Source organism: Podarcis erhardii (genome assembly GCF_964252035.2).
Source record: "Podarcis erhardii genome assembly, chromosome: 14".
NCBI lineage: Eukaryota > Metazoa > Chordata > Lepidosauria > Squamata > Lacertidae > Podarcis > Podarcis erhardii.
In genome coordinates this window covers 10,667,105-10,692,784 of record NC_138503.1, presented here as the reverse complement: position 1 = coordinate 10,692,784, position 25,680 = coordinate 10,667,105, and the positions used below count along the sequence as shown (strand labels likewise).

The window sequence follows — 25,680 nt, the reverse complement described above, 5'->3', positions numbered from 1 at the left end:
AATTTGCAAAGTAAAAAAAACCAGTCGCACCAACATTAAAATTTGAATATTCATAATTAAAATACTCAATGAAGCAATCCCATGAATGCATTTTTTTTAAGCACCCTTTTTGCTGTAGTTCTGTATTGGTTTGTTTTCTGCCTCTGGCCTAAGAGACTCTTGGGGAAAGCCACTGGCTTGCCCAACTCTTTGCCAGGGCCCAGTTCCTCTTGCGCAATGCTGTCTTCTCTGCCACAGAGCAAACTGCTGACCCAGTATGTGCTGAACCTGGCCAAGTACGACCAGAATTACGACATCCGGGACCGTGCCCGCTTCATCCGCCAGCTCATTGTGCCCACCGAGAAGAGTGGGGCCCTCAACAAGTACGCCAAGAAGCTCTTCCTGGCCCAAAAGCCTGCCCCAATCTTGGAGTCGTCTTTCAAAGGTAGAGTGAGGAGCCGCGTATAAAAGGAGCAGCCGAGGGAACAGGTCATGGGTGTGTTGATGGTACCACAGCAGGGAGAAATAGGTTCTCATTCAGAATTAACCTACAGGTTATATAAACAGAATTTATAGACAAATAAATGAGTAAGTTAATTTGGAATATGCAGAAAATATAAAAAAAAATTAAGGAACCGCAGAAAGAGGGGAAGGGAAGTCGAGTTTCAAAATGTTAAAATGATTGTAAAATTATTGCAATATATAAAATTGAAAATCATTTTTTAAAAAAAGAATTTATAGTTAGCCAACCAAGAGGGGTGTTGGGTGGTGTTGCCTAGCAACCGGCATGATCCTTGCTGAGGTAACTCTTGCTCTGATTGGTTGTGTAGTTCTGTGGGAGTTTCCCCCCTGTAAGTGTAGTTGTTGAACGTCTCCATGCTATGAATTAGGCCTGTAAATAAAATGAACCCCCCCCCCGTTTGTTTCTCCTCGCATTTTATACTGTTTTTGACCAGTTTAAAGTATTATCAGGATTTATGTTCTCTCTGGGCTCCACCTGCTTTACTCAAATCACTCTGCCTAACGAAGGGCCACAGGTGGCGGGGAGGCGGTGCTGTTGGGTGGGCTTGTGTGGGTGCTGATGGTTTGCTGCTCTTTGCAGACCGTGACCACTTCCAGCTGGGCTCGCTTTCGCACCTCCTCAATGCCAAGGCCGTAGGCTACCAGGAGCTCCCGGACTGGCCCAGCGAAGCTCCTGACCCATCCGTGCGCAACGTGGAGGTATTGGCTTCCCCTCTGCCCAGGAGTAATGGGAAAGCTGGCATTTCTCTGAGAAACATTGTGAAATGGCTTGCCAGCCCTTTGCACCTGAAAGGGAGACACCAGTCCTTGCTGACAATGGCTGCCAAGGCAATGGTTCTGCCTGCCCTGCCTTCCTTACAGTGGTCATAGTAGTAGTAGTAGTACAGGTGAAACTCGAAAAATTAGAATATCATGAGAAAGTTCATTTATTTTAGTAATTCAACTTAAAAGGTGAAACTAATATATGAGATCGACTCATGACATGCAAAGCGAGATGTGCTTCCGCTTCTCAGAGGTTCAGTCTTGCTCCATTTGCAATCCTTGTTTTGCTGATGTCCTTGAATATTCTAATTTTCTGAGATGGTTAATTTGGGGTTTTCGCCAGCTGTACACCATGATCATCACAATTATAGCAAATATAGGCTTGACATATCTCACTTTGCATGTCACAAATCTATCTCATGTATTAGTTTCACCTTTCAAGTTGAATTACGGAAACAAAGGAACTTTTCCACAATATGGCATATTTTGGAATGGCTTATCTTCCACAATAAGGCTTGGCATATCTTGCTTTGCATGTCATGAATCAATCTCATATATTAGTTTCAGCTTTTAAGTTGAATTACTGAAATCAATGAACTTTTCCACGATAGTCTAATTTTTCGAGTTTCACCTGTAGTAGTAGTAGTACAATTTTTCTAGAAAAAGAGGTGCCGGAACTTGCCATGAATGCCTCCTTTGTTGTCTTAGATTGGCAATGTGCCCACCTGAAAGTTCTGGCAAGTTCCAGCTGAAAAAGTTGTTGTTGTTGTTCCTGCTGCTGCCCTAGCCACTCTGGGCAGCTCTCAACAAAATATTAAAAACACAATAAAGCACTGGCCATCGAAAACATGCCTTCAGGTGTCTTCTAAAAGTCAGATAGTTGTTAATCTGTTTGACATCTGATGGAAGGGCGTTCCACAGGGAGGACCCCACCACCTTGAAGGCCCCTGAGTGTGGGCCACTCTCATTGTGGACTTCCCATAGGCCAAGGGTAGGGAACAATTGGCAGCCCTCCAGAAGCTGCTGAACTGCAACTCCCGTCCACCCCAGCAGGCATGGCCAATGGTGAATGGGAATTGTAGTTCAGGAACATCTGGAAGGTTCATCACAGCTGCCACAGGCATCTGGTTGGCCATTGTGCTGGGCTTGATGGGCCTTTAGCTTGATCCAGCTCTTGTGAATCTTACCCACACCCCTGCTTTTTCGCCCCTCCTCAGGAAGAGTCAGTCGGCCCCATGGAAAGCAACATTGGGCTGCTGGGCGAGCGGATAGAGGTGGTGTTTGCTGGTGCAGTGATGTTCTTCCCCTCTTGCTCTCATGCTGCTATTTCCTTCCTCTTCCTCCTCCTCCTTCTCCTCCTCTAGTTTTCTTCTCTGCACTGTAGCTCTGACTGTGCATGCAGTGTGTTCAAACTAACCTTTAATTGACCAGTTAGGACTAATGGATTGATATGCCTTTTCTTCAGCTAAAGATTGCCCCTTTCAAAAACAGCAGGTGGTAAAGACAATCTTAGCAAAGGTATTCTCATGTTCTCTCTCACCCGGGAGGGAACGCTTTTTCTGAGATGGTGACTTCCATGATGTGTGTACCTTTATTTATTTTGCTGCAGAACTGTTTGGTTTTACCCCAGTGCAAATCTAACCCAATTTTAAGGAATCCGTTGCACAGCTAAGCTGCATTTAACTGGGTGACAGATTGCCTTGAGGCTTTCAAGCAATTCTGCCGTCTCCAGAAGTGTGAGCCAGCAGGGTCAGGTGATACATGGTCCAGTACTGGGTGTAGATCAGCAGGGAGCAGAAGAAATCATTTCAAGGCCTTACTCAACCATGGAACTTGCTACAGCTTCCCTCCCTTAGATGGAACCTACCTCACTGCGTTGTTGTGAGGAGAAAATAGAATCAACTCATGTTTGCTACTCTAAAGTGGAGGGAAGATAGGATGCAGAACCTCTAGGTACATGTACTGTGGTACCTCGGGTTACATGCACTTCAGGTTACATATGCTTCAGGTTACAGACTCCGCTAACCCAGAAATAGTACCTCAGGTTAAGAACTTTACCTCAGGATGAGAACATAAATTGCGCGGCGGCAGCGGTAGGCCCCATTAGCTAAAGTGGTGCTTTCAGGTTAAGAACAATTTCAGGTTAAGAACGGACCTCTGGAATGAATTAAGTACTTAACACGAGGTACCACTGTACACATGTCTTCTTCTGGCCATCTCACCAGAGCAGGCCTTAGGGAAAGGCTATAACTTTCTGTGCAGAATGACCCAGATTTAGTCCTTGCCATTTCCTGTTAAAAGGGTCAGGTTGCAGGTTATGAGGAAGATTTTGGAGAGCTGCAGTCAGTCACAGGAGACGTAGTACTTTGATCTTGGTGTAATATGCAAGTTCCTGTGTTGCACCAGAACCTGGACAGGCTGTGCTTTGCTGCAGTGATTCCCGCCTGGATATTATCATCACCATCAGTTTATTGATATACCACTTTTTAGCTAAGGCCCCTGGAGCAGTGAACAGATTAAGAGAAAATAAAATATAGTAAAACTGCAGTCAATACACAAGTACAGTAAATCAATAAAAATATAAAATAGCAAAAACCCAGGTGTATCAATGAACCACACTCTGTGCATTCGTGAATTGGATTTGTGCTGTCACTGCAAATGCTAGCACAAACAATAGGCTTCTCCCTGGAAACAACTGCAGTTGTGGCAAAGTTCTCGCAGTTGCTGTCCATGAGTGGGACTAGCTGGCTCACCCTGTGAATTTCCTGCCATAGAGCCATACGCTCTTTGAGTGCATCAAGCATGATTCCGAAAACCTTGACTCATCTTGGCTCACCCTTCTGAGGGCTGCTCCAGACAAGGCTGTATTCCTACATGAATATCAGCGCCATGTAGAAAGTGCACATCATATGCCATGTGCACTCCTTATGTGCAACAACTGCATGTGTCTCTGTTTCACCTTGTGCACACATGGCATTAAACAACCTGCCTTCAATTGCAGCAAATAAGCACACCACATGCTACAGTGTGACATTGCACACTTATTTTTTATTTTGTCTGATGCAGGAAAAAATTAACTCCCTTTGGTATGATGTGGATCTAAGTCTCTCATTCTTCTGAGCTGTTCTTTCTGGTCCCATTTCATTCACATGCAGGCCTTTTTAATGTGCTCACTTCTGTGTAGTGAAATCTCTCTCTCTCTCTTTTTTTTCCCCCCTGCTCTGGCCAGGTTCCAGAATGGACCAAGTGCACTAGCCGTGAGAAGAGGAAGGAAAAAGTTGAGAAGCCCTTCTATTCTGATTCAGAGGGAGAGTCCGGGGCAACAGAATCTGCTGACAGTGGTGAGAGGAGAAGGGGCCATTGCTCAGGGTTAGAATACTTGCTTTGCATGCAGAAGGTCCCAGTTTCATTCTGACATATTTGAGTTTAAAAGAGATAAGATAGCAGGTGATAGAGAAGACCTGTGTCTGAGACTATGAAGAGCTGGCAGTGATGAACTAGCTCAGGCATAGGCAAACTCGGCCCTCCAGATGTTTTGGGACTACAGCTCCTATCATCTCTAGCTAATAGGACCAGTGGTCAGGGACGATGGGAGTTGTAGTCCCAAAACATCTGGAGGGCTGAGTTTGCCTGTGCCTGAGCTAGCTAGATTAATCCATCTGGTCTACTATAAGGTAGCTTGCTGTATTCCAGCAGTTTTCACCAGTTTGTAATGGTGAAACACCACCAGCACACAAACACTAGAAGGTGCAGTTTTCTTCAGTCAAATGCAAGCACTTTCCAGACTTTATTTCATACTGTCTTGTGTGTTGCCTATCAGTGGAAGTGGGTGATCAAGCTTAAACCAGCAGCTCTGACATGCAAGAAGTTTGGAATTCTGAAATCACCACAGCTTCTGCATGTGGGCACCACGTACCATATTGGGCTCCACTCTTAAAGGGAAGGGACGTAGTATTGGTGTTTTGCAACTTTTTGACCTGTTGCAGGACCTTAGCCAGACCTTAGCAGAGTATAGGCAGAGTTCACAAAAGCAATCGGTTGCAGGCAGGATGAGCAAAGCAGGAACCAGTAACTTGTTACTTATAGGTGTTTATTATATACAGTGGACTTCAAGTTACTATTTACAGGAACAGAACAGAACACGGATCTTTAACTAGCTCTCTCACCACACAACTCTCACACTAACTCTTAACTCTTAACACTCTACTAACACATTCCATTCTGTAGGCCATAAATCATTATTCCTTTGAGTGAGCTTGACCAATGAGGGAGCTGTCTCCAGGTCTCTATATCTCTAGGCAGATTTTACTCCTTTACAATGTCTTGGCTGTCAGCCAAACTCCTAATTGACTCTGTGTGAAGCTGCACGTATTCAGATTCCCAGCACGTAGTTCAGTGGTAGAGCACATGGCTTTGCAGGCAAAAGGTCACAGGTTCAATCCCCTGCCTGAAACCCTGGAGAGCCTGCCACTGGTCCATGTACTGAGCTACGTGAACCCAAAAGTCTGACTTGGTATAAGGGACAGTTACAGATAGGTAGCCGTGTTGGTCTGCCATAGTCAAAACAAAACAAATTCCTTCCAGTAGCACCTTAAAGACCAACTAAGTCAGTTCTTGGTATGAGCTTTCGTGTGCATGCACACTTCTTCAGATACACTGAAACAGAAGTTTCCAGACCCTTCTATATAGTGAGAAGGTGGGTAGGGGTATTACTCAGAAGGGTGGTGGGAATGGGTGATTGGCAGATAGCTGTGATGAGCCTGTTGACGACTCTTAACGACTGCAATAGGTCTTACAGGAAAAAGCAAGGGGTGAAAAGGTGAAAAATGGCTTTGTCATGTATAATGAGATAAGAATCCAAGGTCTTTGTTCAGACCAGGTTTCTCCATTGTTTTGAGTTTGGTGATAAGTTGTAATTCAGCAGCTTCTCTTTCCAGTCTATTTCTGAAATTCCTTTGTAGTAAAACAGCTACTTTGAGATCGATCTCAAAGTAGCTGTTTTACTACAAAGGAATTTCAGAAATAGACTGGAAAGAGAAGCTGCTGAATTACAACTTATCACCAAACTCAAAACAATGGAGAAACCTGGTCTGAACAAAGACCTTGGATTCTTATCTCATTATACATGACAAAGCCATTTTTCACCTTTTCACCCCTTGCTTTTTCCTGTAAGACCTATTGCAGTCGTTAAGAGTCGTCAACAGGCTCATCACAGCTATCTGCCAATCACCCATTCCCACCACCCTTCTGAGTAATACCCCTACCCACCTTCTCACTATATAGAAGGGTCTGGAAACTTCTGTTTCAGTGTATCTGAAGAAGTGTGCATGCACACGAAAGCTCATACCAAGAACTGACTTAGTTGGTCTTTAAGGTGCTACTGGAAGGAATTTGTTTTGTTTTGGTATAAGGGAGACCAAGGAAGACCAAGGAAAGGAGCTGGGCACTTGGGCCACTGAAGATGCAGGTCAGTTGCCAGTAGTTATTTTGAGAATTAGTTGGATTGCCTATGGGACACAAGGATGGTCCATGGTAGTGCAGTGGTGGCAATGCCCCACCAACCTCAGTCTGTCCTCAGCTAGTTCCCACCTACCCATTTACAGCTAGTCCTGCCTATCATCTTCCCCTTGCATTGTCTCAGAGGAGGACAGGAGCAAAACTAGAATTGATTGGCTCTGCCTATCATTAGGCCTGACACCCTGCCTTCCAGCCACCCCACCAGTCTCAATAGGCACCAGCTACTGCTGTGGGTGTTCTAACACAAGGTGCACCCAACTGCAATGTCTATGAGGATGTGAACGACTTCCGTGCAGCAGGGAGGCAGGGTCTTTTCTGTGGCGGTGCCCCGTGTTTGTGGAATTTCATCTCCTAAAACAAGACCGGGGAACCTCAGGCCTGGGAGCCAATGGCAGCCATCCAGCCCTCTCTGTCTTGGGGCTCCACTCACACCCTCCCAAATCACACCCTCTAACCTCCTCTAGTCATCTTACCTGGTTGGAATGAGTCTTTGTCCTAGGCTAATATCACCACCTTGCCTTGGTGGAGGGTGTGTGTGTGTGTTTGTGTGCGTGTGTGCAGCTACTTTGGCCACATCCACCATGGTACATGGCCCCTGGGACATTACTCACAAGTGAATGTGGCCCTCAGGCTGAAAAAACCCAAAAGGTCAGCCTGGCATCCAACCTGCATAGTTTTTAGGCTCCAGCTCTTTGCAGTTATTTTTTAGCCAGATCTTTTGATCGGTGCCTTCATCTTGAGTTGCACCTCTTTTCCTGTGTTTATGGTTACTGTGATGTATTTATTTATTGTGTTTATACAATAAATGCCCCCCTTTTCCTGCACAACCTGTTGCATGTGTGTGGGGCTCCTCCCCCTCTTTCTCTCTTTTTTTGCCAGAGCCTGAGACGGTGAGTGGGTCTGAAAGCGAAAGCGGCAGTGAGAGTGGGTCTGGTTCTGGCAGTGAAGAAGAGGAGGAGGAAGATGAGGAGGAGGAGGAGGAGGAGGAAGAGAGTGGGGACCAGTTGGAAGAGGAGGAGGAAGAAAAGAAGAAGAAGAAGAAGAGAAAGGAGGCCCTAAGGAAAAGATCCCTAGAGAGTGCTGGAAGGTATGAAAGTAATGACTCGCCACCCTCAACATACACAAAAGTGGGGGGGGGGTTGTATTTTTTTATAAGAAGTGAATGTTCTAAGCCACTTTGGCTACAGCTCACTGTGGAAATGCAGCATATAAGCTCAACTAATTATATGGCATTAGATGCAGATGAAAAGAGGCAGTTTTGAACACCCATTTCTAAGGGCATGCTGCGTCCAAATAAAATAAAATAAAATAAAATAAAAGTTCCAGACAGACAGAGCCATATCCAAGAAAGTCATTCTATTAGCACAGGGGTGAGGAAGCTCTGGTCCACTGTTCAATCTTGGCTCACCAGGGGGTGCAAGTTGGCCTGCAAGGCCATTTCCCCCAAACCATACCCACTTGTCCATCAGCTGGTGACATTGGGTGATGTCAGATGATGGACAAGAGGGATGGGGTTCAATCCTGCCGCATGGCACTTTGGCAGAACATTCCCTACAGCCACCAGGATTGAATCCTTTTCTTATCAGCCCATGAGCAGAGAGTGCAGCTCTGGAGTGCTCTGCTTTGACGCAGGTCAGCTTGGACATCCTTCAGTCATCTGATGTCATTGTGGTGTCGGAAGATTGGCAGGTGGCTGGCCCCTCGTCGTCTAGTGCCATCTTCTCTTGGGCTTCAGGCGGCAGAATGTCTTGAGCAGACACTGCATGCCTGCACACGTGTGTGTGTGTGTGTGTGTGTGTGTGTACACGAGTACAGACATGCAGACTGATCTATGCACCTAGTAGAATAAGGACACTGAAGAGTGAATTGGTAAAGTGGAGTGTACCACTCCAGACTGCAGGTTGGTATGGTTAAAAAACACACAACCTTGTTCATGTTGAGCATTAGCAACTGAGGAACTAACTGGGAAGAGATCTGTACAGTGGTACCTTGGGTTACAGACTGCTTCAGGTTACATATGCTTCAGGTTACAGACTCCGCTAACCTAGAAATAGTACCTCGGGTTAAGAACTTTGCTTCAGGATGAGAACAGAAATTGTGCTCTGGCGGTGCAGTGGCAGCAGGAGGCCCCATTAGCTAAAGTGTTGCTTCAGGTTAAGAACCGTTTCAGGTTAAGAACAGACTTCCGGAACGAATTAAGTACTTAACCCGAAGTACCACTGTACAAGCATGCACTAGCTGCTGAGTGAATTGCTGGAGAATTTGGACCAAAGACATTGCAGTATGCAGATCAGCAGAATCTTCAACCTCCTGCTGCACCCCAAGAAGCAGGAGGCCCCAGAGAAACTGCCTAAGGCTGCACACATGCCATACACTTAATGCATGTGACTTAGTTGGTTAAGGGCGCTGTGAGGGGTAAACTGCAGATTCCAGGATTCATGTGCTTTAAATATATGGAGTGCATGCAGCCTAAGCCTTAATTGGCTTGGTTTTTTTCCTAATAACACCAGTGAGGAGGAAGAGGAGGAAGAGCGGAGCAAGAAAAAGGTGCTGGCTACGAAAAGGGGCTCAGAATCCTCGTCTGAGGAGGGCAGCCCATCCGAAAGCAGCTCGTCGGAGTCTGATTCTGGCTCCGAAGCAGAGGAACCCCACTTGGAGAAGGAAGTGAAAAAGAAAAGGACGGTGAGTGGCGTGGGGTCATGAAATCTGCCAGCTCCGGTGTCTTTTTGGTGCAGCCACTAAGCTTGGTCAGTCCTCATTGGGCAATTTTATGTGCTTGCCCCTTTCTAAGAATGATTTGTTCCCCCAAGTCCGTTCAGGCCTCCCTTATTGGCAAAACCTCTTTGGTGTTTCGCAACTTTCTGACTAGTTGTAGGACCTTAGCCAGACCTAGCAGAGTAAACGCAGAATCCACGGAAGCAGTTGGCAACTTGGCTGCAGACCGGATAGACGAAGCAGGAACCAGGAACTTGTAGTTAGGTGTTTATTATATACAGTGGACTATTTACAGGAACAGAACACAGATCTTTTGCTAGCTCTCTCTGACACGACTCACAACTCCTACACTGACACACAGAACTCTGAACACTGAACTAACACATTCCAGTTAGTAGGCCATTAATTATCACTCCCTTGAGAGAGCTTGACCAATCAGGGAATTGTCTCCATGTCTCTGTTATCACCAGGCAGACTTACTCCTTCACATGACCTTCTGGCTGTCTGCCAAACCTTAATTGACTCTGTGTGAGTAGCTGCACGTACACAGTTTCCCAGCATCTCTTTTGTGCCTGGATGGTGCTGTTTTGGCTGTATGAGGACTGGCACTCAAAGAATCAGAGTTGGCTATTAGTAGCATATAATATGTTGGCTTCAAGTGGCGAGTGACATGGATGAGTATGAAGAGTGCTGTGCCTGGCAGAATTGACTGGGTTTAGGACTGGCTGTGCCAATGCGGCAAACACCAAGTTAACACTTTCCTAATTTTTCCTCTGTCTTGTCTTTCAGCCTCCCAGCAGCAAGCCTGCTGCAAAAGCCCCCAAGAAAGGGGTAAAGGAGATTTCCTTGCTCGACCTGGATGACTGTAAGTGTTGCCCCCTTAACAGTTTCCCCCTTCCCAGGAAACACTGGGAATTGCAGCTCTGTGAGGGGCATAGGGGTCTCCTAAAAACTCTTAGCCCCCTTAAGAAATTACAGTTCTCAGGATTTTCTGGAGGAAGCCATGATTGTTAAAAGCATAATGATACTTCTTTCAACATACAGTGTGGATGAGGCCTAAAAGTTCACCTGATGCCACTGGTTTCAAGAATTAGCACTATTTTGGTTACTGAGTATTTAAAATACTGTATTTTAATCATTCATTTCATAGTTGTAAACCTCTTAGAAGCCATTTTGCCCTGTAAGTGGTATGTAAACAATGAAATATATGAACATTCACAGGGCATGTTTAGGAGCTTAACCCAGTGTTTCTCAAACTTGGGTCCCCAGCTCTCTTTGGACTACAACTTCCATCATCCCTGACCACTGGTCCTGCTCGGTAGGGATGATGGGAGTTGTAGTCCAAAAACAACTAGGTACCCAAGTTTGAGAAACACTGGGCTTAACCTATTCCCACCATACCATGGTCCCAGCAGAAATCTTCCCCTTCCCCTGGCATTCCTTAGGGCGGATGCTTCAGTTGACCCCTTCCGCACTTGGGGAAATCATTTCCATTTTAATGGCGGATTCCAATCCTAAGATTACAGAAAATGCAGCCAAGGATCTTGCTTTAGTCAAAAACGTATTTTAAGAAAACTATTTCTGCTTATTTGTGGGTTTCTTCATATTTTGCTTTTAAAAGGTACAACTTATGTGCAGGTATATTTAGTCTTTTTCACTGCTGAGGCTCTCTTGATAAAGCTTATGCTGTGTTTGGTGCCCATGGCCTGTAGACCAAATAAACTGAAACCTGGATTAACTATTTACACCAAAAAATCCTGTGTTAAATAGCAGCTGGGAAGTGGAGAGGGTTGCATCAAGGACACAGTGTGGGCAACAGGCTAGACACACCTGCAGTTCTGATCCTGATTAGGGGGGTGGGTGGGGGAAAGTGTCATGATTACTATTTTTAGAAGAGCAAAAGCAGACAAATTAAATGCATGCATGCCTCCTCTAATTTGGGAAAGGGATGTAGTTGTCTGGTGATAGAAGATCCCAGATTTAATCCTCAGCATCCCCAGGTAGGTTAAGGCTGGAAACATTCTTCTTGGAAATCTTTGGAGAGGGAGCCGAGCTAGATGGACCAATGATCCGACTTGCTACAAGGCAACAAGTTCCTGTGTTGTCCTGAGATGGGTCTGAATAATTGTTTTCAAAGAAGGTCACCTGCTATGAATTCACTCTGTGTCCTTTGTCACTGGGAGGAAGCCTGTCCTTGCAGAGATGCAGCAGGTGACGACTTCTTCTGAGGTCAAGTTATGCTTAGCAGGTCTGTCGGCAACTGGATCATTTAACGACTCCTGGTAGAGAGTGGCAACTGTTACACTGCAGCATATTGGAGCCTCATAGGGACCCATGCTTAAATTCATGTTCTGTGCCCTGGCCAAAGTTTTGGAATGACTGCTTTACAGGTTGCCATAGAGCAGGTGATCTGTCCATGGTGCTGGAAACTTTTTTGTATACTGTGTGTGTGTGTGCGCGCACACACACACGTTCACATCTGACTAGACACTTTTATTTTTTCCCCATAGAGCAGGTCTTGTTGACTTGCCATTCTCTCTTCCCAACCCAAATTGTGAAAGTCGGGATCTAGAAGTTTATTAATGCCTTGTTTCCTGCTTCTCTGCCCCCCAGTCACACCCCCTCCCCCACAGCCAGTTGCCTCCAGCCCTGCAGTTTCCACCAGCCTAGTGACCGACCTTGAGGGGCTCACCCTGACTGACACTTCTCTAGCGGCTGCTGTAAGTGATCTTAGTTTATTTACATCTCTCTCTCAATTTATCTATCTACCTTTTTAGATTTTCTCTTTCCTCCAAGAATCTCGCAGAATGCACGATTCTTTCTTCCATCTGTTTGACAACAACCCTGTGAGGTTGATTTGGCCTAGAGAGTGTGATTGGCCTAGGCCCTAGGCCATCCAGTGAGCATCACAGTTCAGTGGGAATTTGAACATAGCACTAACATAATGCTACATGAATGTTCCGGCAACTCTCCCTCTCCTTCCCCGCTCCCAACAACCCTCTAACTATCTTCCAGGTGTTCTCCCAACCCTTTGGAGCAGATTTGGAGTGTGTGTAGGGTGAACATAGGGGGAGGAAAGTGAGGGACACTGTTGCGCAAGTAAAAATCCTTGCACTGATGGGATGAGTTAGTTGGATACTGCCCTATTCCACGATGGTTCTTTTTTGTTGATAGAACCTTAAATGAGATTTTTAGGGTGCAGGACCTTATAATTATGTGGCTGGGGAAAGCTAGAGGCCTGTGGTACGTTTCCTTAGCTGTCTTTGTCAGGAAAATAAGTCTCCCAGGTGTGCTGTCCAACTTGCTGAAGTGGCTAGTATAAACTATATGGGAACTTTATAGCTCACTGATAATGCACATTTTGTAAACAGAAGGTCCTGGGTTCAATATTTGGCATCTCCCAACTGGGCTACGAAAGTCTCTGGGCTGGGAAACCACTGCCAGTTAGTGTAGATAAATGCTGAACTAGATGGGCCAATGATATGGGCTCAGTATACGGCAGCTCCTTGTGTTCCTGTGCAAGTCACATGATTGGCCACGGCTGTGCTGTACTCTGGCAGCTGCCACGCTGCCTTCCAGTGAGAACTGCACTGGATGTTCCCAGCTTTTGATTTCTAACTTTATACATTTTATTATACATTTATACCAAGAAGAAAGTAGCATTCAAACAAAAAAATAAAAATGGAATGTAGGAAAGGGAAATAAGATGTTTTGACCATATAAACTAGAAATACCAATATGTACTAAATGGCCAACTGTGATGCATAAATTTCAAGAAAGGCTGACCAAATGCTTCTTGTATTTCTGTTAATTGTGCTTATGTTGATACGGTGCCACTTTAGATAAGGAGAGGGAGTGCAAATCATTAACCCATTCTTGTATGGAAGACGACTTTTCCATCCAGATTAGAAGCTGTTAAAATACCTCTTTTTTCCCCTAAGGGGATTTAGGAAGGAGCACCTGGTTCCTTCTTGGGCTTCCTCCTTTCATCCTGCCTCTCCTCCTTGCACTTTAGCCTGCCTGAATCTCCCCATTTCTTCCTTCCTTCCTCTCCTGCTTTGCAGATGATCAGTCCTGCATTTGGCGCTGTGAAGACATATGAGCTGCTGCACCGCATGACGGGAGAGGGGCTGTCTGTCGAGTATTACTTCAGCCGACAGCCTTTCACCCCTGATTCCCGTATGGTGGCTGTGCAGATCCAGATCTCCAATAACACTGCTGCTGAGGTGAAGAACATCCGTGTGAATGAGCCCAAGCTACTCTCAGGCATGCGTGTCCAGGAGTTCAAGGAGATCGGTAGGATCTATGTGAGCATGGGTACATGCATGCGCTTGGGATTCAGCAGGCAGCCATGCTTTTCGCTGGCTCCTTCTGGGGTAGTCAGTTGGGTTTGAGAATGTTACCTACCCACTAGCAAGCCTAGCTGATACTTATTTATATATTTTATTCCATTTATCTCCTACCTATTCTCCAGGGAAGGGACGCGGGTGGCGCTGTGGTCTAAACCACAGAGCCTAGGACTTGCCGATCAGAAGGTCGGTGGTTCGAATCAGTCCCTGTCAACCCAGCAGTTCAAAAGCACATCAAAGTGCAAGTAGATAAATAGGTACCGCTCCGGCGGGAAGGTAAACGGCGTTTCCATGCACTGCTCTGGTTTGCCAGAAACGGCTTAGTCCTGCTGGCCACATGACCTGGAAGCTGTACGCCGGCTCCCTTGGCCAATAAAGCGAGATGAGTACCGCAACCCCAGAGTCGGCCACAACTGGACCTAATGGTCAGGGGTCCCTTTACCTTTACCTTTATTCTCCAGGGATCTTGAGGTAGCTTATGTGTTTCTCATGGTTCTGTCTCTCATTTTTATCCTCACAACAGCCCTGTGAGGTGGGGGAGAGAAACAGAGAGAGAGAAACTGACGGGCCCAAAGTCACTCACTGAGCTTTGAGGCTGAATGGGGGTTTAAACTCTGGTCTCCCAGGTCCTAGTTCAACACTCTAACCACTACACCATGCACTAGTCTGAGTGTGTCTCTTGTGGGTAGAACCACTACTGTTTGGCTTGGGGGAAAGAATTGCAACAGCATAGGAGTTGGGCCATTTTCCTTTTATTCTAGCCTCTGGGCCATTTGGAACAGCAACATTGGCACTGTTTCTAAAGTTCAGGTGCGAGTGCCGGCGCACCAGAGGGAAATATCTGCAGACTTGCAGGAAACCAGAAGTTTTCAGAAGTGCAACCCTATCCCCCCAAACCCACTGGGGGGGGGGGGCTGATCCTCAAAAATCAGCCTAGTGATGACTCAGCACATTCAGTAGCCATAGAAAGCATTGGCTGACTTTTGGGAGGAAATGGGGTTTGGGATGGAGTGCTCAGACTTTTTGTCGCAGGTCCAACATGTATTGCTGAATGAAACTGGAGGGGTTGTTGAACCCACCCTAAGGTACTTTGGAGCCTCCTGGTGCAAGGTGCGAGATGGGGGCAACCCTAACATCTCACTCGGGTCCTTTTCTCCTGGGCTTGCAGAGTCTTTGGCACCTGGTGAAACAGTCAGTGTTGCTATGGGCATAGACTTTTGTGACTCGACCCAGGCAGCCAGCTTTCAGCTCTGGTGAGTACCTCTTCTCCTTCATTTTGTGCAAAGCAATGGCTGTGTTCTCAGCAATGAGCAGACCAAAGCATCTTCGCCGTAACAGAATAGCAGGAGCTCTGCTCTGCTCTCAGGAGTGCAGTAACTCCATATCAGCAATATTTTGCCATTCTCTCCGCTAGCTTCATGTCTACCTTGTCCTTGCTACCTCACTGATAGCTCGATCCTTTCTGTGCTATAAGATGAATGTTGCTGCTACTAAATAATAATAATATTTATACTTCTACTTTTTTGTTTGTTTGCAAAGGGGGTGTATGAGAGAGCTCCCTGCAGGTCACCTTAGACAATGGGCTTCATGTCATGAATTCTACTCATATTGATCCAGAGCTGATTCCAACATATAGTTAGCAGAGTAAAAACTTAAACACATTGCAAGATTCCCAAAAAATAGATCAGACGCAATTAATACTTCATCCAGCAGAGCTTTACTGCTACTGAAGGCAAATGAGCATAATGGTCACAAATCCAATACATTCAGGATTTGCACTGTCCATAAGAAATCCATTTGCAGTAGACGTAATTTAAACTTGCATTAACTTACAATAAGATTAAAACCCTAACACTAAGCATACTATATACAGAACTCCACACAAGAAGGAAAAAGAGATAGAAAGTAAAACCGAGGCTCCTTCTGGCCCTACTTTTATATTCAGCATGACCTTGACAGAAAGAGTTAACAGAACCAGTTTAAGCCAGCTGTACTCAGCTTCTCTGAAGGAATAACCTAAACATCATGCACCTGCAGCTTGTCTCTGGGCAGAATAGAAACTTACGTTTCAGCTAGAAACTTCCAGCTTGCACCAGTTTCTTTCACACAGAGAAGCTTCCAGAACCCTCTTGAATTACTTCCAATAGGAAAGATTTCTACACATCAGATCAATAATTTGTGTACCAAGAAATGCAAACTGACACTGTGATATGCTTTGGTTATACTTTCTTGAAAATTAAATTTAAATCTGCAGACTAGCAGGAGGCCTGCAAAAACAGATAACGTACCTGTTATCTGCTCCTTATAGAGCGGGAGGGAGACTGACTCATGCAAATACAAAGAGGCAATGAGTTCTACAATTAAGGAGCTGCCACCAAAAATGGATAGATGTGTGAGACCACAGACACAACATTTCGGTTTACGTTAGAGATTGCTATGCAGAGCAATAGAAGAGCAATTTGAAGTTAAAAAAAGATAAACAGGGGAACAAAATACAAGTGTTTGAAAGTAAGATTTTAAAATGATCTCAGGAAGACAATTCAAGGACAGAAGACAGGGAACATGGCCATATCCGTGGAAACTGGTGGCTGCTGAGACTGGAGTGGGTTTCACCCAACAAAGTCCAACTCAGAGTAGACCCGTTTGAATTAGTGGGTCGAGTTTAGATGTGTCCATTACTTTAAATGGGTCTACTCTGAATAGGTCTAATACTGGATACAATCCAATGACAGACAGAGACGGTTAATTCTAAGTTTTGCCTTCCTTCCTCTTCCCTGCCATGGTCTATAAGGGCAACAGTGAGACTTAAGGAAGGAGCTGACAGGCAGTGCACACCTGTTGGACTGGTTGCAAGTAAAAAGGCAGGCAGATGGGGGGGTGGCCGAGGTTAGTAGGCCATCCTTATGAGTAGGAAGAGACGCAGGTGGTGCTGTGGGTTAAACCACAGAGCCTAGGACTTGCCAATCAGAAGGTCGGCAGCTCGAATCCCCGCGACGAGGTGAGTGCCCGTTGCTCAGTCCCTGCTCCTGCCCACTTAGCAGTTCGAAAGCACGTCAAAGTGCAAGTAGATAAATAGGTACCGCTCCAGCGGGAAGGTAAACGGTGTTTCCGTGCGCTGCTCTGGTTCGCCAGAAGCGGCTTAGTCATGCTGGCCACATGACCTGGAAGCTGTACGCCGGCTCTCTCGGCCAATAAAGCGAAATGAGTGCCATAACCCCAGAGTCGGCCACGACTGGACCTAATGGTCAGGGGTCCCTTTACCTTTTTATGAGTAGGAAAGGTAAGATAACTAGCTGAGGGTATAATAGCTGCAGGATAGATTATAGTGGTCTTAAGGAACTGCCCTGTTGTTCTTGGTGAATTCTTGGTGAAGCCAAGCGTCTCCCTTTGTGTTAGCTCATCCTGCGCGGTCTCTTTCTGTTTCCAGCACACACACACGCCAGTTCTATGTGTCCATCCAGCCCCCAGTGGGGGAGCTCATGGCTCCAGTCTTCATGAGCGAGAATGAATTCAAAAAGGAGCAAGGTAAGTGTTATTCCCCCCCCCCCCCGGCCTCAAAACCAGCTGTAAAAGGAAGCAGGGCAGATTCTCAACAACAAGCTCCAAACCCATAGCTTGGTAATGAAGCCAGGATTGCACAGCCCTCTTCTCTGTTGCCCCACTCTGCCCCGGAAGAGAAGCGAGATCATACTAGACAGGGGAGAATTGCCCTCGGCCATTCGGGCTTCCCTCCCCTCCTCTCAGCCCCCCCCCACTGCCTCGCCCTAGTATAGGCATCTGTGGGGCGCTTTCCCCCTACAAAAAGGCTACCAGACTCAAAATCGTCATGGCTCTTTTCCTGCTACATCAAGGATGTGATCTTATTCACATGTTCCTGGGAGTAAGCCCCACTGGGCATAGTGGGCCTTACATCCAAGTAAACATATATAGGATTGTACCTCATTTTGCATGCAGACCATGCATCTCTTTTTGTGCGTTTGAGAGAGTTTCCCTACTCCTGTGATTTCCAATGGTTTTTTGCTCCGGGTGTAACTGGCCAGCGAGAGAGAAATGGGAGAGAGACCCACATGGGGAGGGCATTCTTGGCGCCGCCCCCATTCAAGAGCTGCCATCACCCTTTCGGGCTGGCCGTGGCTATGGGGGGAGCACTTTTGGTTGGGGGCCATGTTGGCAGCTGACGCTAATCATGTGTTTTGTTCTCCTCCGCTGCCTTGTGCATTCTTGCTTCTTCTTTTTCTTTAGAGCAACTGTTAAGGATGGGTGTGGGTAAGTCCCAGCACAGGTAGCTACTTTCTGTGGATGCTGCAGCTGCTGTCTGCTCCTTGTAGCCGTAGTGCTAGCGCTGCTTCCACTGGGTAGTTTCTCTCCTTTTCTAGCCGTAGTAATAGCACTGCTTCTACCCTGGGGACTCTTCCCAACCCACTAGCTGCAGAGCCTTTAATTAGCACTGCTTTCACCGCAGACACACCCTTCTCCTAACCTTAGCCTGGTGCAACTTGCACTGTAGACACACCCTATTTCTCCTGCAACTTTCCCGATCCCTTGCCCCTTTTCTCCATGCCCCCACCTACCAAACTCTGTTAATAGGTCACAAACAGGGTAATAGAGGTCAGGAAGATGTAACCTTTCTAGCTTGCTAGTGCAATAAAGGATTTCCCGGCAGGATGTTTGTCGCCCCGGCAAGTAAGAATTGTCTCCATTTAACTAGTACAGTGGACGCGATCCGTGCGGGATGCACGTTCGCAACCCAGAGCTGCGCGTCTGCGCACACGCGGGTTGCAATTTAGCACTTCTGCGCATGCGCGACTGCCGAAACCCAGAAGTGACCCGTTCCGGTACTTGCGGGTTTCGGCGGTCCATAATCCGAAAAAACGCAACCTGAAGCATTTGTAACCCGAGGTACGACTGTATAGAAAACATGTTTGAAGGAAGTACTTGTTGGGTCTCCCCACCCCAGCCTAGTACAGATGTCAATACACATGGGGAAACATTTAGGAAAGACTTCACCAACCTAGTGCCTTCTAGAGGTTGTTGGACTATAACTCCCATCAGCCCCCTGGAGTTGATGGGAGTTGTAGTCCAATAACCTCTAGAAGACACCAGGTTGATGAAGGCTGATTTAGGAGGCTAGCAACTCTTTCTCGGTAGTGGCGCCTGCCCTGTGGAACGCCCTCCCATCAGATGTCAAATAAATAAACAATTGTCTGACTTCTAGAAGACATCTGAAGGCAACCCTGTTTAGGGATGTTTTTAATGTTTGATCATGTTTTTAATATTCTGTTGGGAGCTGCCCAGAGTGGCTGGGGAAACCCAGCCAGATGGGCGGGATATAAATTATTATTATTATTATTTCAAAAACTTTATTTTCAACTTTGCAAGGATTATAAGAATTTCTACACCATATCAAATTTTAAGCTACTGCCCAGATGTTGGGTGTCAGCTGTACATTGACACTACACACAGCAATAGGGCAGTAAAGTTAGCAGTTATTAATTAATATTGATTAGCTAATTTTTTAAAAAGTTCTTATGGTTCGGTGTAACCTATGAAGGCGTGCCAGACACTGGGGTGTGTGGCTATTTTTAAGCTTTACTTACTGAGCTCCACCGGAGTTTGAGAGATAGACTCCGACAGAAGATGGATGACGTATTGGCCCAGGGCTAAGTTTCCAAGTATTGACCCAAAAGCAAGGGGTGTTATTGGGTCTTTAATAACTTTGTTGAGAGGACCCAAAGGATCTGGCTCTTGATCCAAGTTGGGCAGAAGTAAGGTGAATTCCAGTGCAGCAGACAAGGGTAAAGGGGGCTAAAGTTGGAGTCTCCCATCACCCCTGACCACTAGCCATGCTGGCTAGAGCTGAATAGAGTTGGACTTACGGGCCACAGATTCTTGGCCTTGGGCTAGAGGAGGATGCATCATCAAAACTGGACGGGGGCCAAGATCCAAAAGCACAGGCACTCCCACACAGTTGTCCTTGCATCAGAGGCATGTTGTTCTGATTCAGGAGCAAGCGCAGAGGCTAAGAATATATAGGCCCTGGCAGACAGGAATTGGCTCTTGGGCATCAGCTGACAGAACACACAGGCAAGCTGTTCTGCAACCTAGGGAGCATCCTCAGAACTCAGTTTGCTAGGCTCTCAATGAAAGGTTTTGGCATTGAAGCTTTGGTAAGGACACCAATGCCCGCAAGCGTCTTACCTTCTGATGGGCCACTAGGTTTTCTGCCTCTGCAGTAGAGTTGCATGTACTTTTGCATGCTGCTCCCCAGCCGTGAGAGAGACCAGCAGAGGGGTGGACCTGCTCCTGAGCCCTTTCTGTACCTTCCCCTCCGTCTTCCCTTCTCCTTTTACCTTGGCAGAGCACCTGGCATCCCGTCGGCTGACCAAACTCCCTGCATGGTCCAGCAAGGCAGCCTTTTTGGCATGTTAATGCCCGGCACCCAGGCACCACTGCCTCTAATAACACTCCAAGCTGCACACCACTTTCTGCAAGCAGGGGGGCTTTCTGGGACAATTAACCCAAAGCCTACTAGTTTGGAATGGCTGTTCATAAGAACACTAGAAATATAATCCTCTAGGGTGGGGGGGTGCTAAAATGCTTTTGCTTTATGAGGGTCCCTTCCTGAATATTAAAAAATACACACAAAAATACACCTATACCCTCCCTTGGACACATAGTACACTTCCATTTGGAAACTCTTGGCTTATATAGATATTACAACATATATCGATCTTATGTCTTCTTTTCAGATAGCCCCCATCAGTACCTCTTGTTCAGCTAAGATACAATGGGGACTCATCCTGGATAGAACAGGGTAGGATGTGTCAAACTAGAATTGCCCTGAACTCTGGATCTTGTCAGGATGTGCCCTTTGCAGCTCTCTCTGCAGCAATCAGAAGCTCTTAGGTCTGTCCCACAAGCCTATAAGATGTGTTGGTAAATAAATAAAATAAATAGGAATTGCTATTCACAGTGGAGTGTAACCACACAATTGTATTGCAAAACCCAAGGTCGGTTTTATATTCATCAGAATCAACTTGCAAATCTTTTCCCGACAAGTATCATGTAGGGCTGCAGGTATTGCATTACATATTTGAATGTTCAGGCATATTTAAAACCAAACCAAAACAAAAAAAACCCCACCCTGCCTGTAGAAAATTAGCATGACACGGAGAACAATTTAGCCTAGCTTTCCGCTTGACATTCTCTCTTTTTTTTCCTATGGAAACTTTTGATTATGCAACATCCTCCTCCCACATTTGCAGAATGAAGTGATTCAGTCCATGAAGTCTTTCCACTTGGCTCTGCCTTGGAAGCCTGCATTCAAATCCTAGATTTAGGGTTTTGAATGCAGATCTGGTTCTAACCGTGGTCAGTGAACCATCTGTAGTGTAGACAACAATAATCCTAATCCAATAAGAAGTAAGGGGTTGAATATGGACAGGTTTAGGCAAAATATTCAGGATCAGGGCCATCTTATTAAGCAAGTGCACATAGCTACGTACACTGCGAAGCTACAACAAATAGTGCTGCCACTGTTCATGAAGGCCTCTAACACTGCTGCCCCTTCACATTATTATTTTAATAGATACTCTGCATGCATCCAAAATGGCAATTGTATGTAAACATTTATTCACTGCAAATATTTTATATGCTGCTTTTCTGTTTAAATATGCTCCCAAAGTAGCTCCACACACCCCACCGAAAAAGCTAAAGCTTGAGAACTAATTTTGCTTTAGTTTTATAATAATATGCTAATATACTCAGGGAGGCACAGCATCATTTGGGGGGGCCTACCTCCCCACAGCAGCAGCAAACTGGGAACCAGTTTATAAGGTCACCCCACTGGTTGTATCCACTATCAGATGGTAACCTTTGGGACTGAGATTTATCTGTTTATTTATAAGAAGTTTCTAGCCTTCCCTTCACCATATGATCCCGGTGTGGATTGTGAAACAATAAAATGGTAAAGCAGCATTATGATAAAGCCAATTTAACGCAGCTTCTAAATTATTGTTATTGTTGTTAATTAAATGTGTGTACCACCCTATACCCGCAGGTCTCAGGGCAGTTCACAAAAGCCAGATACAAATAGAGCATAGTCCTATAGTACTCAGGGTTCCGGGTATTGGGTCTTCTCATTTGCAGCAGGAAAAAAAACCCATTACCCCCTGGTCAAGGTTTCCCAAACTTGGATCTCCAGGTGTTTTTGGACTACAGTTCCCATCATCCCTGACCACTGGTCCTGCTAGCTAGGGATGATGGGAGTTGTAGTCCAAAAACAGCTGGAGGGCCAAGTTTGGGAAACCATGCGCTAAGGCAGTGTTGGCCAAACTTGGCCCTTCAACTCTTTTTGGGACTACAGTTCCCATCATCCCTGATCACTGGTCCTGTTAGCTAGGGTGATGGGAGTTGTAGTCCAAAAACACCTGGAGACCCAAGTTTGGCCAACACTGCCCTAAGGGAACAGATGAGGTTTCGCCAAGCACCAAAACACCAAAAGTGTCAGCACCAATTGTGCCTCTAGGCCAGGGGCAAAGAACCTATGGCCCTCTGCACAGCGCTTTGCAAGTGGCAACAATCAACCGCTCATCCACATGGGCAAACACAGGACACCTGTTATCATTGTGATATCAGGGGCTTGACAAGTGGGTCACTCCACCCACCTGTCAGACTTGCACTGGAAGGGGTAGGGGAGATAAAAATGTGGCCCACTGGTCAGATCCAGCTCCCCACCCCTACTCTAGGCGGAGGGCAATCCATTGGCAGAGCACCAACATAGAGAAGACCCCTACCTTAAAGGTTGACCATGTGGTGCCTCCAGGTGTTCTTGGATTCCCAACTCCCATCAGCCTCAGCCAGCACAGCCAGTGGTCAGGGCTGATGGGAGTTGTAGTCCAACAACATCTGGAGGACGCCATGTTGGCTTCCCCTACCCTATTCCATATCTCCATATAATGCCCTTGTCTTGGTGGTGGAAAGACAAGAAGGGCATCTCCTCTAGACCTAAGAACGTGGGCAGGCTGCAACAGGAAAATGTGTACCCTTCAGAAATTTGCATTAGCTATTGAGATTGCATTAGTCACTGTGGGCCTTTGTCCTTAAAGGAAGAGGCATGGTATCCTATAGGGTGAAGTTGACCAGAAAAAGCATTGAATAGTTGCAGACATTTGACCTGCAGATCTCAAGGATAGAAGCAGACATGAGGTGGCGAAATTCCAAATCCTTCAGTTGACAGTATCAAATTTTTTTAGGGAATGGGAATTCCAGAGTTGTATATGCAACCTGAAGTGGGAGCTGACGGGAAGCTACGCATAGCATAGATCTCCCATTCTAGATTGGTTTGTATCCTAAACAGCCAGGGAAACCTGGACCTTTTCCTCCCAAGTCATACACTGTCTCCACCCAGATGTCTACTGTTCTTTTTTCCCCTTTTCTACCTTCTGTCCTCCAGGGAAGCTAACAGGGATGAGTGAAATCACAGAGAAGTTGACTCTACCTGACAAATGCCAGAGTGACCACGTGATTGTGCAACAGGTGACATCTGCAGCCAACGTTAGCCGTGTGCCTTGTGGCTCAGACAAGGAGTATCGGTGAGGAGATGTTATTGTAAATGGATCATATTGCATGTTATTTCCATTTTTTAAAAAAGTGTGCTCTGAAAGTTTTGGGATAGTAAAGGTAAAGGGACCCCTGACCATTAGGTCCAGTCGTGGCCGACTCTGGGATTGCATCGCTCATCTTGCTTTATTGCCCGAGGGAGCCGGCGTACAGCTTCCGGGTCATGTGGCCAGCATGACTAAGCCGCTTCTGGCGAACCAGAGTGGCGCGCGGAAATGCGGTTTACCTTCCCGCTGGAGTGGTACCTATTTATCTACATGTACTTTGACGTGCTTTCGAACTGCTAGGTTGGCAGGAGCAGGGACCGAGCAACGGGAGTTCACCCCGTCACGGGGATTCGAACCGCCGACCTTCTGATTAGCAAGTCCTAGGCTCTGTGGTTTAACCCACAGCACCACAACAGCACAATTAACAAAAGAATATAGCTGCTGCCAATCCTGCCAATGGTGGTTCAGGGTGGGTGGCACCTATGGAAGCTCAGGCTCAGTGACCTACATCTGCACTGAAAGACAGCTGAGATGGTCTGTGACCACTTCAGCAGCCTCAGGTTTTTTTGTAGCTGGAATAAATCAGGGCACCTCCTTCCCAGGTCAGGTGGAGGAAGGCCTGCAAGGCAGGGAGCAGGTCTTCCAGGACTCACAGTGGGGAATTGAACTTGCCTTCCCCAACCTGGTACCCTGCAGTTGTTTTGAACTACTACTCCCAACCCATGCTGGCTGGGGCAGATGGGAGTTGCAGTCCGGAGCATCTACATGGCACTAGGCTGGGGAAATTGCACTAACTCAGGGTTTCCCAAACTTGTAGCTATCTTTAGACTACAGCTCCCATCATGCATGGCTAGCAGCACCAGTGTTCAGGGGTGATGGAAATTGTAGTCCAAAAACAGCTAGAGACCCAAGTTTGAGAAACTCTGCTCCGACTACTGCACCATACTAAACCTTGTGACGTGCAGTCACCTTCTTGTTGGGTTGTTTCCCTCTGAACAGGTTCGCCGCCAAGACGGTTAGCAGTGGAAGTCTCATCCTCATCATGCTGGAGAAGAAGGCGGGCAGCATGGCACAGCTCACTATCAACAGCGAGAAGATGTTGATTAGCACCATGCTAGTAAAGGACATTATCCACTCCTTGACGCAGTGACCAGAATGCTTCCTTCTCTCGTCATCACACCCACTTCAGTCATCCAGCTGTCCTTCCTTCCTGGGCTCAGCCATCTGTCTCCCTCCACCCAGCTTGTTGTGTCTCCCTGTCCCTATGTAAAATACAGGTCAAAGCCGAGATCAGGCAATGGGAAACAATCCACGGTAGAAAATAAGGTGCAGCCTCCAATGTGGATAAGAGACATTATTAGCTCAGCAACAAATTAGGGAAGCCTTTTGTAACCTGGTGCGTACTAGAGTTTTTGGAGTACAACTGGAGGGCACCAGGTTACAAAAGGCTGAAACGGGTTATTGGGATGCTGAAGATGCCCTGTGACTCTGCCATCCTTGTTGTGCAGTGAGTCTCCTCCCTGTTTTTCTGTTCTATGGCTCTATTTATTATGGGCAGAGATCGTTCAATAAAAATTCTTCCTGGAATTGCAAATTCTGTTTCCTGGCTCGTCTGTATGGTGGCAAAAGTGAAACCTAAGACATCTCCTTTTGTTGCTCTTTTACAACCTCCTCCATGGCTCCTCCAATGTAGAGCAGAAGGGCAAGAAACCACATGTATATGAGTACTGAGATTTCTGTTGATCTAACAACTGCCATAGTATTTTTAAAACACAATTGGTGCACATATAATATTGGTACATATGCAGACATATCTATCCTGAATCATCATGTTGCTATTCCATTATTCAAATACCCCAAACGATGGGTTTTTTAAAAAATTTACCTTATTTCCAAAAATGAAATAATAATTAGTTCCCATTTCTACTCTTACTATTTCTTTATGACAATGGACAACTTGAACTTGAGCTGCAACTCAGTTGGGGTTACTCCAGTTGACCTTATTATTCAGCACAGAGATGTAACATTTCTGGATAATAATAATAATAATAATAATAAATTTTATTTATATCCCGCCCTCCCCAGCCGAAGCCGGGCTCAGGGCGGCTAACAACACTAAAACAATACAACATTATAAAACATTATAAAAATGAGTTAAAAACAAAATTAATGGCAGCCATAAGCTAAAGTCTTGAAAAGATTGCCAAAGGAGGGAGTCAGGCTGCGCC

At 46.1% G+C, this 25,680-nt stretch overlaps 1 protein-coding gene across 7 annotated transcripts in view; it reads left to right on the top strand.

Moving 5' to 3' along the window:
• AP3B2 (adaptor related protein complex 3 subunit beta 2) overlaps nucleotides 1–25,046 on the top strand; it is a 75,308-nt gene extending 50,262 nt beyond the window's left edge. For 2 of the 7 annotated variants that reach the window (XM_081838761.1, XM_081838757.1), the window contains exons 16-29: nucleotides 238–424; nucleotides 1,082–1,200; nucleotides 2,481–2,537; nucleotides 4,493–4,604; nucleotides 7,660–7,867; nucleotides 9,291–9,462; nucleotides 10,285–10,360; nucleotides 12,109–12,215; nucleotides 13,560–13,791; nucleotides 15,013–15,097; nucleotides 17,272–17,369; nucleotides 18,087–18,110; nucleotides 23,299–23,437; nucleotides 24,452–25,046. In XM_081838761.1, coding sequence (XP_081694887.1) covers nucleotides 238–424; nucleotides 1,082–1,200; nucleotides 2,481–2,537; nucleotides 4,493–4,604; nucleotides 7,660–7,867; nucleotides 9,291–9,462; nucleotides 10,285–10,360; nucleotides 12,109–12,215; nucleotides 13,560–13,791; nucleotides 15,013–15,097; nucleotides 17,272–17,369; nucleotides 18,087–18,110; nucleotides 23,299–23,437; nucleotides 24,452–24,602 — 1,767 coding nt within the window. In that variant the 3' untranslated portion in view covers nucleotides 24,603–25,046. The remainder of the gene's footprint in view (nucleotides 1–237; nucleotides 425–1,081; nucleotides 1,201–2,480; nucleotides 2,538–4,492; nucleotides 4,605–7,659; nucleotides 7,868–9,290; nucleotides 9,463–10,284; nucleotides 10,361–12,108; nucleotides 12,216–13,559; nucleotides 13,792–15,012; nucleotides 15,098–17,271; nucleotides 17,370–18,086; nucleotides 18,111–23,298; nucleotides 23,438–24,451) is intronic. The other 5 variants (XM_081838762.1, XM_081838759.1, XM_081838763.1 and 2 more) reach the window with 3 other exon arrangements.
• The last annotated feature ends 634 nt before the right edge of the window (nucleotides 25,047–25,680 follow it).